The 15,274-nt window shown below is 41.9% G+C and overlaps 2 protein-coding genes and 1 pseudogene across 4 annotated transcripts in view; 2 read left to right on the forward strand and 1 right to left on the reverse strand.

Annotated features, from left to right (window-relative positions):
* LOC139303165 (calcium/calmodulin-dependent protein kinase type II subunit gamma-like) overlaps positions 1-402 on the reverse strand; it is a 31,989-nt gene extending 31,587 nt beyond the window's left edge. For all 3 annotated transcript variants that reach the window (XM_070926892.1, XM_070926891.1, XM_070926890.1), the window contains exon 1: positions 148-402. In XM_070926892.1, coding sequence (XP_070782993.1) covers positions 148-209 — 62 coding nt within the window. In that variant the 5' untranslated portion in view covers positions 210-402. The remainder of the gene's footprint in view (positions 1-147) is intronic.
* Positions 403-3,568: 3,166 nt separating this feature from the next.
* LOC139303032 (zinc-binding protein A33-like) lies at positions 3,569-8,739 on the forward strand (annotated as a pseudogene).
* A 517-nt stretch (positions 8,740-9,256) lies between these two features.
* Positions 9,257-13,810, forward strand: LOC139303605 (NACHT, LRR and PYD domains-containing protein 3-like). Its single transcript, XM_070927453.1, has 9 exons — positions 9,257-9,281; positions 9,552-9,692; positions 9,768-9,839; positions 9,963-11,745; positions 12,000-12,161; positions 12,249-12,422; positions 12,561-12,728; positions 13,160-13,206; positions 13,290-13,810. The coding sequence occupies exons 1-9, from the start codon at positions 9,257-9,259 to the stop codon at positions 13,808-13,810; spliced, it is 3,093 nt and encodes a 1,030-aa protein (XP_070783554.1).
* Positions 13,811-15,274: the final 1,464 nt, after the last annotated feature.

Below are 15,274 nucleotides of genomic sequence, written 5' to 3' on the forward strand. Positions count from 1 at the left end.
TCAACATGACTAGTCTGTAAGCTATTTTGGCTAGCTATCGTCCGCTAGCTGGCTAACCAGAAATAATGTGAGGCGAGGTTGCGGGGGTGGGGGACAAAACGACAAGACAAACACGATGCACACTGTAACGTTAAGACTGCTGCTTACTTCCCGAGCTCCTCGTACAGCTGGTACTCGTCGGTAAACCTGGTGGTAACGGTGGTTGCCATGGTTGGAGCCGTGAGTAGGGAGCCCGAGCCTTGGGGTACGACGGTGGCTGGCTCTCGTACGGGGTCCGGGAGGAGGGTAGCCTAGCCTCCAATACTGGAGTACCTTTCTGACAGGCAGGCAAAGCTGAAGAGGATAGAGGCGAGCAGAGACGGAAAGGGAGGGGCTGGGGAGAGGAGGAGGAGGAGGAGGAGGAGTGATGATGATGATGATGGTGTGTGTATGTGTGTGTAGTAAAGGGGACGAATCCTCGCGAGAATAGGCTCGTGCAGCATGAGACCAAGGCCTCTAGTTCAATGAAGTCACTGGAAATGTGCTGGATTCTTTACCTTGTTTAGATTAGATAAACCTTATTTTGGGGGGCCAATAAAGCACAATTAGGTGACATATCATTGAAAGGTGCATAATCCCGTGATGGTGCATATGATTGACTGAAAACCAGTTTTAACATCCAGTTCCTGTCTCTCCTCGTATCTTCAAAATATTCATCACAGCAGCATTTTACTGCACTGGTTGGGATACACCCAACCCTGGGTCACACCTCACTGCAGCACAGAGGCAAACTGTGACACACACAAACACATACACATTGCATAAGCACATGCACATACAGACACTCTCTCCAGGAATCAATATCGATTAATGCAGGTCTTGCTCTCAACACAGTAGGCCTTTCTGAGCCACTGATTTTGCCTTTGCGTTCGAGAGTGCGTGCGTGTTTGAGCATAAGAGAGATAGGGATGGGTAGAGGGAATGGTGTGACTGCTGTATCAGGTTTCCACCGACGAGCATGCACCTATGTTTTTCCACAGTGTGAGGGCTGTTAGCTTGGCGGCGCTAAAAGATGGTGTCACACAGATCCAGAGTGCCTCACTAAATGTTTAATGTGGCATGAGTGGGAGGCCATCAGAGGACAGGCGGGTGGGGCTGGAGGGAGCCGTAGAGCTTCAGAGTTAGAGGCCCTGTGTGTGTGTGTGATTGCATATGAATGTGTGTGTGTGTGTGGTTGCCTGCTCAGCACCCTGGCTCATAGACACTGTCAGAGCGAAAGAGAGCAAAATGGTGATTTCACTTGAAAATCTTTATGTGTGGTTGTCAGCGTGGGAACACAAAGCTGAAACACTGAAAAGTTCAAATATTATGAGGCCATATCTGCGAGTGCAGCCTGCTGAATCCGTGATGGAGAGCAGGAAAAAGGAGGCCAGCATGTGTGTGCGTGTGTGTTATGTGGAAGACAAATGAGCACTGCAACGTAGGCTACTAGCCCTCTCCTGCCCTCCTTTTCCTACGTGCTAACCCTGCTGCCTCTCCTCCTCTTCCTCCACCTCCTCAGCCTCCACAGAAGTTATATAATGGTGAACTCCTCAGCCTTTGTTATCTCACACCAACCACACACTACGCCTTGCCCGCTTGATGAGAGACAGAGGAGCAGAGGAGGGAAGAGGAGGGAGAGCACGGGAGGCCGAGAGAAGAGAAAGTAGGATGGTTTCAGCTGAAATCGGCACTCAGTGAGGGAAAGAAAGAAAGTCTGTGTCCTATTTTCCATATTGTAGTATTATTACAGTCATACCTATTGAGCAACCTTCACTATTCACTTAATGTGTGTGTTACATTTTATCCCTCCTGTTCTTGCACATGTGACTCAAGACCTCCAGCTGACTCTGACTTTGCTGTGAAATGAGTAAGAAGTCCAGCTCTTCATGCCAACTTCCCTCTTGAACTTGCAGTGGAAAAGGCGCGTGAAGACGACAGCTATCTATGCCGACATCACTTCGGTGTTCCCATGCCACCCTGCTGTGAAAAACATGCTCAGCACTTACAAAAATGGCAAGAGGACGTTGATGTTCTCGCACCTTGCAATGTGGCTCCACACGAGCTCAGAGAAAACGCTAATTGGGGAAAGTGGATGACTGGATAATTATGGTCACATAACGGTTTTTCAGCCGTATTTAGAAATTCAGTAGTGACTTAAGTGCACCTCAAAAACTTCCTTTACTGAATCTAGCTGTAGGCAGGACAGGAAACTCATCTAGTATTATCCGGTGGTATCAGCAGAAGAGAAAATCTATCCAGCTTCATCTTTTTGTATGGGGCCAGTTGAGGCTTGCAGCTATACACCCATGCAGGACTTACATGCCTTCCTGGAGCTGTAACAGTGTCCTGTGGTATGATCTGCAGAGCCAAAATATCACACTTCTGTTTGTAGCAGACTCCCATGGCTAACTGAAGCTCTGTTTGTATCCAGAATAGACTAATTGTGCAAACAGAGCTTCAGTAGCTGCGATACATTTAGGCATGACTTTTCCTTTGTTGTGTTTGTTGTGACTAATGAGGGTGAATATGCCATCTGTTACATCATCACAACTGAGAGAGTGGACGGGGCCAAGAGCTGAGTCATGACACTGCTGTTCTCCACTGCTTCTGAGAAATAATCTGACTGGGGGAAATGAATGAGTAATGCTCTTTCGTCCTTCAACAGAGACCGTCGTGACGCCCCGGAGCAATAAGCTACTGACCCCCACACTGCTCAGCAAGTCAGTCATGGACGGTCCCTGCCGCGTTGGACAGCACACGGCCGTCACTGTGCGTGCGTGTGTGTAGCTGTTCGGGTGAAATGCAGGGTGTTGCTGATGAAATGCCAGTGTGCTCAGTCAGCTCAGCCAGGATAAATAAATAATGGTACCTTTTTGAACATCACAGCAGAAATCCTCGTACAGAGGTGACATGTACTCAGCTCCTGTTCTTGATGAGTGTACAGTTTAGTCATTGGGAGTTTGGAGTCTCCTCTTAATGTTTTTATGTTTTTAGTCATAGATACTTCAGGTTGCACTGTTAGAAATTCAACAACATCTCCTTGTCATAGTCAAGTTGCTCAAGGGTGCCAAGTGGACTCTACCTACTGAAAACTACATCCATTAGCTGTAACTATATTATCCCAAATTAACCAGGACTGACACCTGAGTTCTGCCTGAGAAAATAAAAAATGACAACAATTTAAATGTACATGAAAGGGTGGGTTCACAATTTCTTTTAAGACTGTCTTAAAACAATAGTAAGTTGTCCATATGTACAACACATTGCAGCAGTTTTTTTCTTGCTGTAATAATTCCTCCTGCTCATACTGGCCATTAAAAGACCCCTTCCTAATGCACTTTAAATGTAAGTGATGGGGAACAAAATCCAGAAAAGCTAATATGATGCTTCAGCAGTCTGAGTCAGACAAATCAAGTGGATATATCCCAAAGTTACTGTGTTTTTAGGGTAATGTAATACAGTGCTCCACTAGAGGTCAGTGGAGCAACTGACACCAATGAAAGTGAAGCAACTTGTATTGTTAGGACTATTGGCAGCACCTGCACAAGGAAATAAGGAGGAACAAATTGTTAAATATTTAAAATATATTGGATTTAGCCCAAAGAACAACGGTGAGCAGCAAATTATGCTAATGAAGAATTAGAATGTATTTTTTATTTAGCACTGGCTAACATTAGTTTAAATAACAAAGACAGACTTTACTGTGTATAGCCCATTCTGTTATAATGTCTCTCGCTCTGTTGTTTTCCATTGCAGTTTCACTTTTCTTGCAAGGTGCTTTGTTTTGACCATATTCCATTTGTTTTGATTTGTATTCAGGTTCAGCTCAGACCCTAGTAGATAAACCAGAGTTAACTGAAGAAGAAGTGAACACGCTGTGTTACAGGCCACCGTTTGTGGGACAACAAGTTTTCTTCTGTGTGGTAAGAGATCAGTTTTTTTAGTCTGGCGACAACATATTTATACACATATATAAATATAAATATATATAAACACACACACATAGAAATAAATACAGTGTGTGATATTGCTGAGCTTTTTTCAAAAGTGACAAAAAGTGACACCCACTCATACAAATGCTTGGTCCTCTTCACATGTCGTGCAAATCTTACATTTTTTAAACTTTAATGCCATGGATTGAATTTAATATTAGTTATATTGGTTTTACAGATTGAGTCAATATTTTAGTCGCCTACCAACAACATATCTATGTCGTTTTGAAGGATAGGTTCACAATTAAAACCACAGTCAGGTGCCCATATGAACACTGAGACAGGTTTGGTCGCTTACATTGAAAGCGCATTAAGAAGCATGTAGGAAGTAAGAAGTATGAACAGGAGGAATGATGCAAAACCTGTTTAAGGCAGATTTGAAAAACAGTGAATCTTTTATTGTAACATACAGATTTTGCTGTATAATGTAATTCACCAGAGGTACTGCAGAAACCCAAGTTTATTTTCATTTATTTCCCCAAAGAAAACGTTATCATTATCTGCCTTAAAAACTCATATCAGTCAAAGCATGTACCGCACATTGAGGCAGCAAAACCGGCACAGCACAACTTTGACTTTGCTTCCACCATCTGTTCAACAGGCACAACTGCAGCATGTAGAAAGTGGACCTTAGACCCCATAAAGAAGGCAGTTGTTCACCGCGCTTGTGCTTAAATGACTGATCCCACACTAATGAGAAATGGCTTGCTCTGTTTTGTTATGTTTAGTAATTCTATATAATGGTATAGGTGGAGAAGGCTGAGTGAAAAGTATGTAAATACTTTTAAAGGCAAAACTGACACCTAAAACTCAATATTTTTATATACCATGATTTTTATAAGACAGTAAATAAAACTTACACTTGGAAGAAATAGACGAGTAGCTAAAACAAAATGTAATACCAAAAAACAATATTTTCTTTAGAATGAGCTGTGTTCAAGTCAAATCCGCTTTAAATTCTTGTTTTTGTCTTTCACAGTCAGCTGACAGCTCAAGAGAATTGCCTCAATTGAATGTTTGATATCCTGTGAACTTGCTGGAAGTTAAAAATGACCACACCTGAGCAAACGGAAAAAAAGCTTAAAGAGTTCCTGGACCAGCTGAATGAAGTCGGGCTGAGGACATTTCAGTGGTACTTGGTCCTGAATGAGAGAGAGGGATCTCGACCCATCCCGAAGTCCCAGCTGGAGAATGCTACCAGAGAGGAAACTGTGGATAAACTGGTGCAGGTTTATGGGGAAGACGGTGCTGTGGAGACAACAGTGGACATTCTCTTCAGGATGAAACATAATGACCTTGCATTAAAGCTAACTCAAGGTAAAATGTGTATGGAAATATGTATGGAACACAAATGTTCCCTTTACACTGTCATTTTTATTGTGTTGTGATGATGTCACACTGTAACTCTGAGCTTCATGTGGATGCAGAAAGAGAACTAATTAATTCAGTATAACAAATATTAGAATTTCCATTGAGGAACCTGTAACTGAATTATTGCAGTAATATTTCTTAATAACGTGTTTATTTGATTTGCAGCCCAAATAGGCCCAAACGTGGAACAGCAATATGAGACTTTCTCCTCCACTGCGATAGAGACACAGAGAGATGTAGATTCGTCTATCACTCAGGATCTTCCTTGTCCAGTTTGCTTACTGGTTTTCACTGAGCCTGTGGCGCTGCAGTGTGGCCACAGCTTCTGTAGGACCTGCGTGCACGACCACTGGAGGGGGAAAACCTCTCGGAGATGCCCACTTTGTCAGCAGGTTATACATGACCCTGAACCTCTGATTCATTTTGCTCTCAAGAGTTTGAGTGAAAAGTATGGAAAGAGAAGTCAGGTTGAACTATCAGGTGGACACAGAAATGACTCAAAGTCATATCAGGTAAGGTCGCTTTAGTTATTGAATTGACTGTGTTTAACTACATATTTCACAATGTTACTTAATTTAAGCTTTCCTTAAAGCCACTGTTTTGGGGATACTGGGGCACAGGTTGGAAAATTGCACTAATTTGCATTAAAGTTACTATAATTCTACATGTACTAATGGAACATAGTTGGATTGTGTGTTTCATGTAGAAATTCTTTGAGCTAATTGTGTTTTTTTTCAGTGTGGTTTTTAATCTTAATTTTTCAGCCATGCTGGGCTGTTTGAATGTCAGTCTGTCGGTTGGTCCACCACTTTGGTCCAAACTGAAATATCTCAACAACTATTGGATGGATTTCCATTAAATCTGGTACAACAGAATATGGTGATCCCATGACTTTTCCTCCAGCACCACCATGAGTTTGACATTTGTGGTTTTTTGTGAAATGTCTCAACAAATATTGGATGGTTTCTCATTGAATTTTGGCTTATGATCAAATATGCGCAAAACTAATGACATTCCCATCAGCCTTAGCTGTACTTTGTGCAACCTGCTATCAGCTTTTCACGTCCAGTTGACAAGAATGATACACTTTTAACCAAATGTTCAGCCCTCTAATACAGTGTTCTGTGTATGATCAGTATAAATAGCAGCTTTTGAAAGAGGAGGGTTATGTGACACCTAAGTTTACTCTTTGGGCCACTTCATGAGTCTTGGGTTTGATAAAGCAAAACAAATGCTGTATATCGCATCTAGACTTGTTGCGATAGCTTGAGTAATTTTAGAAGGTTTACCTTTTCACTCTTAAAATTTCCAATGGTGTCATTGAGATTTTTTATTTCAGACTCCTTCCAAGAACATCAGAGAGAACCAGGAATCTTTTGCAAAGGTCAAACAATTTTGTGATTCATCAGTTGAGCACATTAAGGTTTGTCAGCAGTTGTACATATTTTTTGAATGTCTAATGTCTAATCTTAAAACACATAAAAAAAAATGACCAGTTCTTACCATGACCGACAGAGTCAGAGCCGCGACACAGAGAAGAAGATTAAGGCCGACTTTGATGAGCTTCATCTCTTCCTCCAGAGAGAGGAGGCTACCTGAACAGTGGCATTAAGAGAAGAAGAAACTCAGAAGATTCGTATGATGCAGTTGATCGCAGAGATGACCAAAGACACATTCTCGCTCTCTGACACTGTAAAAGACATGGAAGACTTAGGGGTTGACAAGTCTTTCATACAGGTAGTTATTAAAACTCAGGAATGGTCTTATCCATCCAAAGTAATCTGAAGACTGCTTATGCATTTCTTGTTTTATTTGCAGACCTTTAGGACTGAAATGGAAAGGTACGTATAATTCATACTCCTTTCTTTAATTTCTGAGCCTATGCCTTCTGAAAAGTTATTAAAGGATAAATTCAGATTTTTTCAAGTCTGTCTTGAAACAATTCTCACATGCCTATATGTACATTGAAAGAGTTATTGGTCACTGTAATCATCCCTCCTGTCCAAACTGGCCATGAAGAGATCCTTGCTCGAGCAGTAAGAGATATGGCTCAAAAGCCACAGTCTGTTCTGTACAAAATGCATTCTTAAAGGGATAGGTTTACATTTGGGGAAACATGCTTATGCCCTTTCCTGCTGAGAGTTAGATAGAAGATTGTTGCCTCTCTCATGTTTTTACGCTAAATATGAAGCTACAGCCAGTTAGCTTAGCTTAGCATAAAGTTAGAAATGTTTCAACTCAAGGAAAAAAATCCTTCCATAATTTCAATAATGGATACAATAATGATTATTCTATTCTCTTGAATTTGCTCCAGGGCTCAGAATGCACTACCAGATCCACAGCTTCTTCCACAGGCACTGATAAATGTGTCCAAACATGTGGAAAACCTTCAGTTCAGAGTCTGGAAGAAGATGTTGAGCATCATAAAACACAGTAAGTTTTGGAGATGTAAGTTCTGAATTTATTGTTATTTCCCCTCTGGTCAGGAAAACGTTTGTGTTGTTGTTTGATCTGTAGCCTCTGTGGTTCTGGACCCCAACACTGCATCTCCATGGCTCTCTCTATCTGATGATCTGACCATGGTGGCAGTCATCGATACCTGGCAGCAGCGTCCTGGAAACCCAGAACGCAACACCAATTATCCACAGGTCCTGGGCTGCGAGGGCTTTGACTCAGGAAAACACAGCTGGGAAGTGGCAGTAGGAAACCACACCAGATGAATACTGGGAGTTGCCGAAGAGGCAATAGACAGGAAGGAGGAGATGTGGTCGACTCCACAGAATGGACTCTTTACAATTATGAAAAGCAAGAGAGGGTATACAGACGTCATGGGTAACACCTTAACACTACTGGAAAGACCCAACAGAATTGGAATAGAGCTGGACTACGAAAACGGGACAGTGTCCTTTCATGACGCTGAACACATGTGTACGGACTTATGAGGGAACATTTACTCAGAAGCTGTACCCATATTTTGCTTTTGTTGAAATTGATGATGATGATGATGGTGATGGTGATGGTGATAGCAGTGGAGGCTTTATACAGATCTGTGAGTCCAAGGTTTCTCTCACAGTGACATAGTTGCAGAAAATGGCTGCCTCAGATTCAGTGACATAAATTACCTTAAAGCGTCACTAATCAAATTGTTACAATAATTGTGGTATTTATTGTTTTTGCAGGGCTGTAGACTCTTAGTCCTGTTTCCTAATGAACTGAAGTAAAGATTTAAAATTAGGAATATCAGCTTATCTTCAAATTTTTGTCATGTTTTGGGTGTATTCAGTTTTTGGATTTGCTACATGGTTTACAATTCTCAAGCCATTGTCTTTGTTATGATATATACTAATGTGAAATCCTGAAACATTTTTTATTTGATGCCAAATAATTCTATTAACAAGATCAATGTATTATTTACCATTAAAGCTAATCAAAATGTGTTCAAGTTCATTTTGTAGTAAATGAAAGTCTTATAAGATATTATTATTCAAGGAGCCTTTAAATAATGCTTGGCTGTGCAAAACCACCAGCTTCCTGTTTTTATCACCCAGGAAGGAAGCAAGAGACAGTTTCTTATTCTGTGTACTGCTTACTGTCAGCGTGTGAATCACATAGCAATCAGTTGTTATCGAAGTAGGTAGGCATTTCCTTCATCTTTTAATCTGTTGGGTTTTAATATTATCCCTGACTGAAGATAGTCCCTCTGTATCTGAAAGAATGTGATTTGTTTTTTAATGTAGTTTATTACGACCAGTTATTTGGTCCGCTGGTAGTAAATGACTGGAACTGTACAGGAAACTCTCTGTCTCACCATTGATGAGGAGTACCCATCAACAGAAATCATGTAAGCCTATGAGGAAGCTGATGAGAAAAACATGGAAGTAAACAAGGTCTCTCAAGGTAAGGATGTCAAATTCAGAAATAGAAGTTCCTATGGCAAAGGACTGAACCCAGTACCATTAGTCATGAGGAAAATAAAGGGTGCAAAGGAAGAGCTCACTTCCAAAACTGTAAATATAAGATTTGGCTGAGAAACAGTTAACAAAGTGATAACCTAAAAAGCACCAGACATGTCTTAAAATCTGGCTTTAGTAATCAATTTGCTCCAGCGGTCATTCACTACACTGTACTTAACAAACTGCTGAGATTGAGTTTTCTTGTTTCTCTCAGAGTCACCTTCCTCTATTCAGGCTGCGATTCATAATTTTCATCCCAGCTACTCCGCTCAGAGTGGAGGCAATGTGGTCGCTCCCTCCATTGTTGGTTCTAACATTGGCAACATAAACATCAATATCATCTCAACGGGCCAAGGTAGATATATGAATAACATGTGGGAGTAACTGAAACTGGGGTTTGGGCTCTGCTGATCTTTTTCTTCTTTTGCAGGGTCTATTGTTTCATCAAAAGAAGCACTGAATCTTGACACCGCAGACAGCTGTGGTGCTCTGCAGCCCCAAAGTGAGTACTTCTTACTACCCATTACTTTATCACATTCAGGAATTTCACATATTGACAGAACACCTTGATTCTTAAGAAATAAGAAAAAACCTAAATAACCTTTGAATGCATTATCTCCTCCAGATGATAAGATCGCTGAGTGTCAACAGAAACTGAAAGCTACTCTGAGGAGGAAGTTCAGTCTCTTGCTTGAGGGGATGACGTCGGAAGCAAACAAGATACCTCTCAATAAGATCTACACCGAGCTCTACATCACTGAGGGAGGAAGTGGTGATGTCAATAAGGAGCATGAGGTGAGACAGATTGAGACGGCATCCAGGAAACATGTGGCCCAGGAGAAATCAATCCACTGCAATCACCTCTTTGTTCCTGTACGGGGACGAGACATAAGAACTGTGATCACAAGGGGAGTCGCTGGCATTGGAAAAACTGTATCCGCCAATAAATTCACCCTAGACTGGGCTGAGGAGAGAGAAAACTCCAACCTGGAATTTGTATTTCCTCTCTCCTTCCGAGAGCTGAATCTGATGAGAAAGAAAACCTTCAGTCTAGTGGAGCTTCTCAGTGTCTTTTTCCCAGAAACAAAAGACACAGGTATCTTTACTAACGGTAAAAGCAAAATGGTCTTCATCCTGGATGGTCTGGACGAGAGCCGCCTGTCAATGGACTTCAACAAAAGTGAAATAATGTCTGATGTGACACAGCCAACCACGATTGCCGTGCTTCTGACCAACCTCATCAGGGGAAGACTGCTTCCTTTGGCTCTTGTTTGGATAACAACTCGCCCGGTAGCTTCTGGTCAGATCCCTCTGGAGTACATAGATTTAGTGACAGAGGTGCGAGGGTTCAACAACCCCCAGAAAGACGAGTATTTCAGGAGGAAAATTAGTGACGAGAGCATAGCAAACAGGGTAATCACACATGTAAAGTCCTGCAGGAGTCTTCACATCATGTGCCACATACCGGTCTTCTGCTGGATGGCTGCGAGTGTCCTTGAGACGAAGTTGGAGAAAACAGACAGTAAAGACACGCCAAAGACTCTCACTCAAATGTACATACACTTCTTGTCCTTGTATGTGGAGAACACGAAGAAGAGGCTGCCTGCAAGAAGAGAGTCAAACACTGAGTGCATGAGAGCTAACCTCATCTCGTTGGGTAAACTGGCCTTCAAAGAGCTTGAGAGGGGTCATTTGATCTTCTATGAGAGCGACCTCATCCTGAATGGTATAAAAGTCACGCAGGCATCCATGTTCTCAGGAGTCTACACACAGATCTTCAATGAGGAGCTGACACTGTGCAAGGAGAAGATGTTCTGCTTTGTGCATCTGAGTGTCCAGGAATTCTTTGCTGCGTTGTATGTCTTCCTCACGTTCAACAACGATAACTTAAACGTCTTGATCAAGAAGTCGTCCGCTTCGAGGCTTTTCCTGTTCAGAGATTCATCGGAGCTCATCCTCTACAAAGAAGCTGTAGAAAAGTCTTTGCGGTGCGAAAACGGACATTTTGACATCTTTCTGCGCTTCCTTTTGGGCCTGTCTCTGGAATCCAATCAGACTCTGTTGAAACATCTCATGACCAGAAACAGAACAAACCAAAGAACAAGAACAGAGATCATTAAACACATAAAGGAGAGGATCAGGGCAAGTCAATCCCCAGACAGATGCCTCAATCTCTTTCACTGTCTGAACGAGCTGAACGACCACTCTCTCGTGGAGGAGATTCAGAGCTACCTCAGCTCGGGCAGTCTTAACAAAACCAAACTTTCATCTTCCCAGTGGGCCACTCTGGTCTTTGTGTTACTGACATCAGAAGAAGAGCTGAGTGTGTTTGAACTGAGCAACTACACCAGGTCAGAGGAAGGTCTTCTGATGCTGCTGCCTGTCATGAAAACCGCTGGAGTGGCAAAGTAAGTACTTTCTAAAAGCAGATAGCAAGCTCTAAAGCTTTCCTCTTGGCCTTGATGTAAAAAAAGTCAACGTCAGTGCTCAGATTATTTTTGGCACAAGGAAAGAGCGATTTAAGAAACCCCTGGCTGTGTGGTCATGAAACTGTAGCTACGTAGCTCATATTCCAGTAATATGTAGTATGTCTAATCTCTACAGAAGGGGGTATTTCTTTATGACATTGTTTACCTTTCTCATACTGACTTTCCTACTGCAGTCTAAATGCATGTGATCTCACTGTGACCTGCTGTGAACGTCTGGCAAATGCCATCAGCTCATCCCGACTTAGAGAGCTGGACCTGGGTAACAACAACTTGACAGACACAGGAATAAAGCTGCTCTCTGATGGACTAGAGAACAGCAAACTGGAGACTCTCAGGTCAAAACCCAATAGGTTTCTTTCTTTTTTCTCTCCAAGTCAAATAGAGATGCTTTAAATCATGAATTCTATTTTCTGTTTGTTTAGACTGAGGAGCTGCAGCCTGACAGAGCACAGCTGTGAAACCCTGGCCTCAGTTATCAGCTCAGCCTCCTGCCAGCTGAAAGTATTGGACCTCTCTGACAATGACTTTCAGGACGCAGGAGTCAAAACACTCTCTGGTGGACTTGGGAGTCGTAGCTGTAAACTGGAAATACTCATGTGAGTGCCCTGAGTGAAATTCCATGCCAGATGAATTATTTAATACAGTACAATGCCAAACGTGCCAAACTCAGTTGTTACTCTTGTTGTCATGGAGATCAGCTGAATGAAATGGTCTTGGTGTCTTGTGTTTTGAAGTTTGTCCCTCTGCAGAGTGACAGAAGAAGGCTGCACTTTCCTGGCATCTGCTTTGAACTCATCCGGTCTGAGAGAGCTCGACCTGAGCTACAACCACCCAGGAAACTCAGGCCTGGAGCTGCTGTCTGCTGTGCTGGACGACCCACAATGCAGCCTGCAGAAACTCAGGTAGTAGTGATGTCGACCATAGCCTGAATTATAAATCAGATGGCCGAAATAAGCTCACCACAGATATATTGATATTGAAGAATGTCGGCCGATAAGTAACAAGACATTGTAATATAGAAATACAGAAGATATATTTGAGGTATATATTTGTGGAGTTCGAAAGAAGTGAGATTACAAGACCTCTGTTGCCGACTCCTCATCTCTGATGGCTTGAGGCTATATTACCCGTTACTAGCATACCGCACCAGAATCTCTGATGTCGCAGTCAGGTTGCATTATGGGTAATGTGGGCACCAGGTTTTGACAAAGAAGAAGAATGTGTGGAATAAAAAAGATGATATCACTGCTTAATCCAAAAATCTGTGGAGTACAGTTTGAAACATGTCAGTGATACAGGTGTCAGAAAACTGTGGTCTTCTGTTCTGTTTTAGTGTGGAACAGTGTGGTGAATCCAGGATTCAGCCAGGTCCAAAGAAATGTGAGTAACCACCACTTCTAAACTCATAACACAACACTGAGTAACGTTTAACACTGACCGACATTCTTCATCTGTTTCATCAGATACCAAGAAACTCACCCTGGACCCAAACACAGCACACAGAGACCTTTCTCTGTCCGAGGGAGACAGGAAAGCGACGCGCTGGACCAAGTTGCCATATCCTGATCACCCCGACAGGTTTGCTTTCTGGACACAGGTGTTGTGCAGGGAGGGACTGACTGGACGCTTCTACTGGGAGACAGAATGGAGTGGGAGAGCTTTCTTGGGAGTAGCCTACAGAAGGATGAGCAGGAAGGGGGAGGGCCACGACAGTTGGTTAGGCAAAAATGACTCCTCCTGGGGACTAAACTGCACCAAAGATGGCTACAAAACCTGGCACAAAGGCATGTACACTGCTGTAACCGTCCCACCCAGCTCCAACAAAGTAGCAATCTATCTGGACTGGTTGGCGGGGACACTGTCCTTCTTCAGGGTCTCCTGTGGTGCACTGACCCTCCTCCACACCTTCTACACCACCTTCACTGAGCCTGTCTACCCAGGGTTTTGGCTTGGCTGGGTGGACTCCACAGTTTTCTTGTGCTAAATAATACCTGGAGATGGTGAACAGCTTCATATCCTCCTGTCCAACATAAAACTGAGGACATGTAACATATTGTTGTATTTTATTTCCTCCTGCTCTTGAGCCTTAAACTTAATTAGAGAGTTAATTCACCCAGATAACAAAAGAACATGTTTTCACCTCTAGTAGGTTAAGACCCCAACCAATACTGGCTTTTTTTAGTCCAAAACCAATGCTGATATTTGAGAACTTGTTTTTTTATTTTATCTTACTATGTTTATTGTGACCAAAATACCAAGTAAAATCCCTTGTATGTGAAAACCTACTTAGCAATAAACCCGATTCTGTTTAGAGCTAATTAGCAAATGTTAGCATGCTAGCACACTAAACTAAGATTATACCTATTAAACATCAGCATGTTAGCATCGTCACTATTAGCATATTGGCATACTGATGTTAGCATTTAGCTCAAGGCCTGACAGAGCTGCAACCACGGATGTAGACTAGTACACTTGTTTTTAAAGAATTGTGATCAAGATATGTTTTGTACGGGACATTTTACAGTTAGATAAAAAAAGTTAATGAGCTTGTCAGTGCTCTCCAGAAAGTGTTGCTGTTACTCTGAACAATCCACAGAACACATCGTTAGCCAATATTTCTAAATGCTGTGAGCACCTCAACAAAATTCCAACATCTCCTTTGTATTTGTGTGGAAGCAGAAACTGAGAACATGTACCTTAAAATCTGAAAATATAAAACCAATTCTATCTGCATCACTAGGAAGTGAAAAAATGTTTTGTAATTTGAGAAAAAAAAGAGGAAAAACTGTCTAGACATCACTTTCACAGCAATATGAATATAATGTATTTTGATTAAATTAAAAATATGTAAATGTATAATTTTAATAAAGGTTTTTTCGTCAGTGAAGACACATAAACCACCAGAGATGGAGACGCACAATGTGGAGTTTCACTTTAAACAATCATTTTATTAGCAGTCCCAAGAGGCAATGAAAAAAAAGAATCAAAGAAAAGAAGGAACAGAAATTAAGATTACAGTCAAGACGGTGGGCCAATCAAAGCCAGTGAACATAAAGACAGAACAGAGGGCTACACACACACACACACCAAACAAACACAAAGTCACATCGTTAAAAAAGGAACAGAAAGTGATAAATGAAGAAGTCTGATTTTAATCTCATGGGTAGTGTGTGTTTGTGTGTGTTGGCTGATCCCTCTGTTCCTCAGGAGAAATTCACCAGGACCGACACCACATTCACACACACACACACACACACACACTCTCTCATTCCTTGCACTCACACACACACACACAAACACAAACATATCAAAAAGCCAGTCAAGGCGTCTCCCTCTCTTCAATAAAAGCCATGATTTTATATTTAGGCTTTTTTTGTGACAGAGAGACCAACCATCAACAAACCACATCTGTTCAAGCAGGTCTTTAAAATTGTTATTTTCTATTAAT

The sequence above is a fragment of the Enoplosus armatus genome, chromosome 20 (genome assembly GCF_043641665.1).
Source record: "Enoplosus armatus isolate fEnoArm2 chromosome 20, fEnoArm2.hap1, whole genome shotgun sequence".
Classification (NCBI taxonomy): Eukaryota; Metazoa; Chordata; class Actinopteri; order Centrarchiformes; family Enoplosidae; genus Enoplosus; species Enoplosus armatus.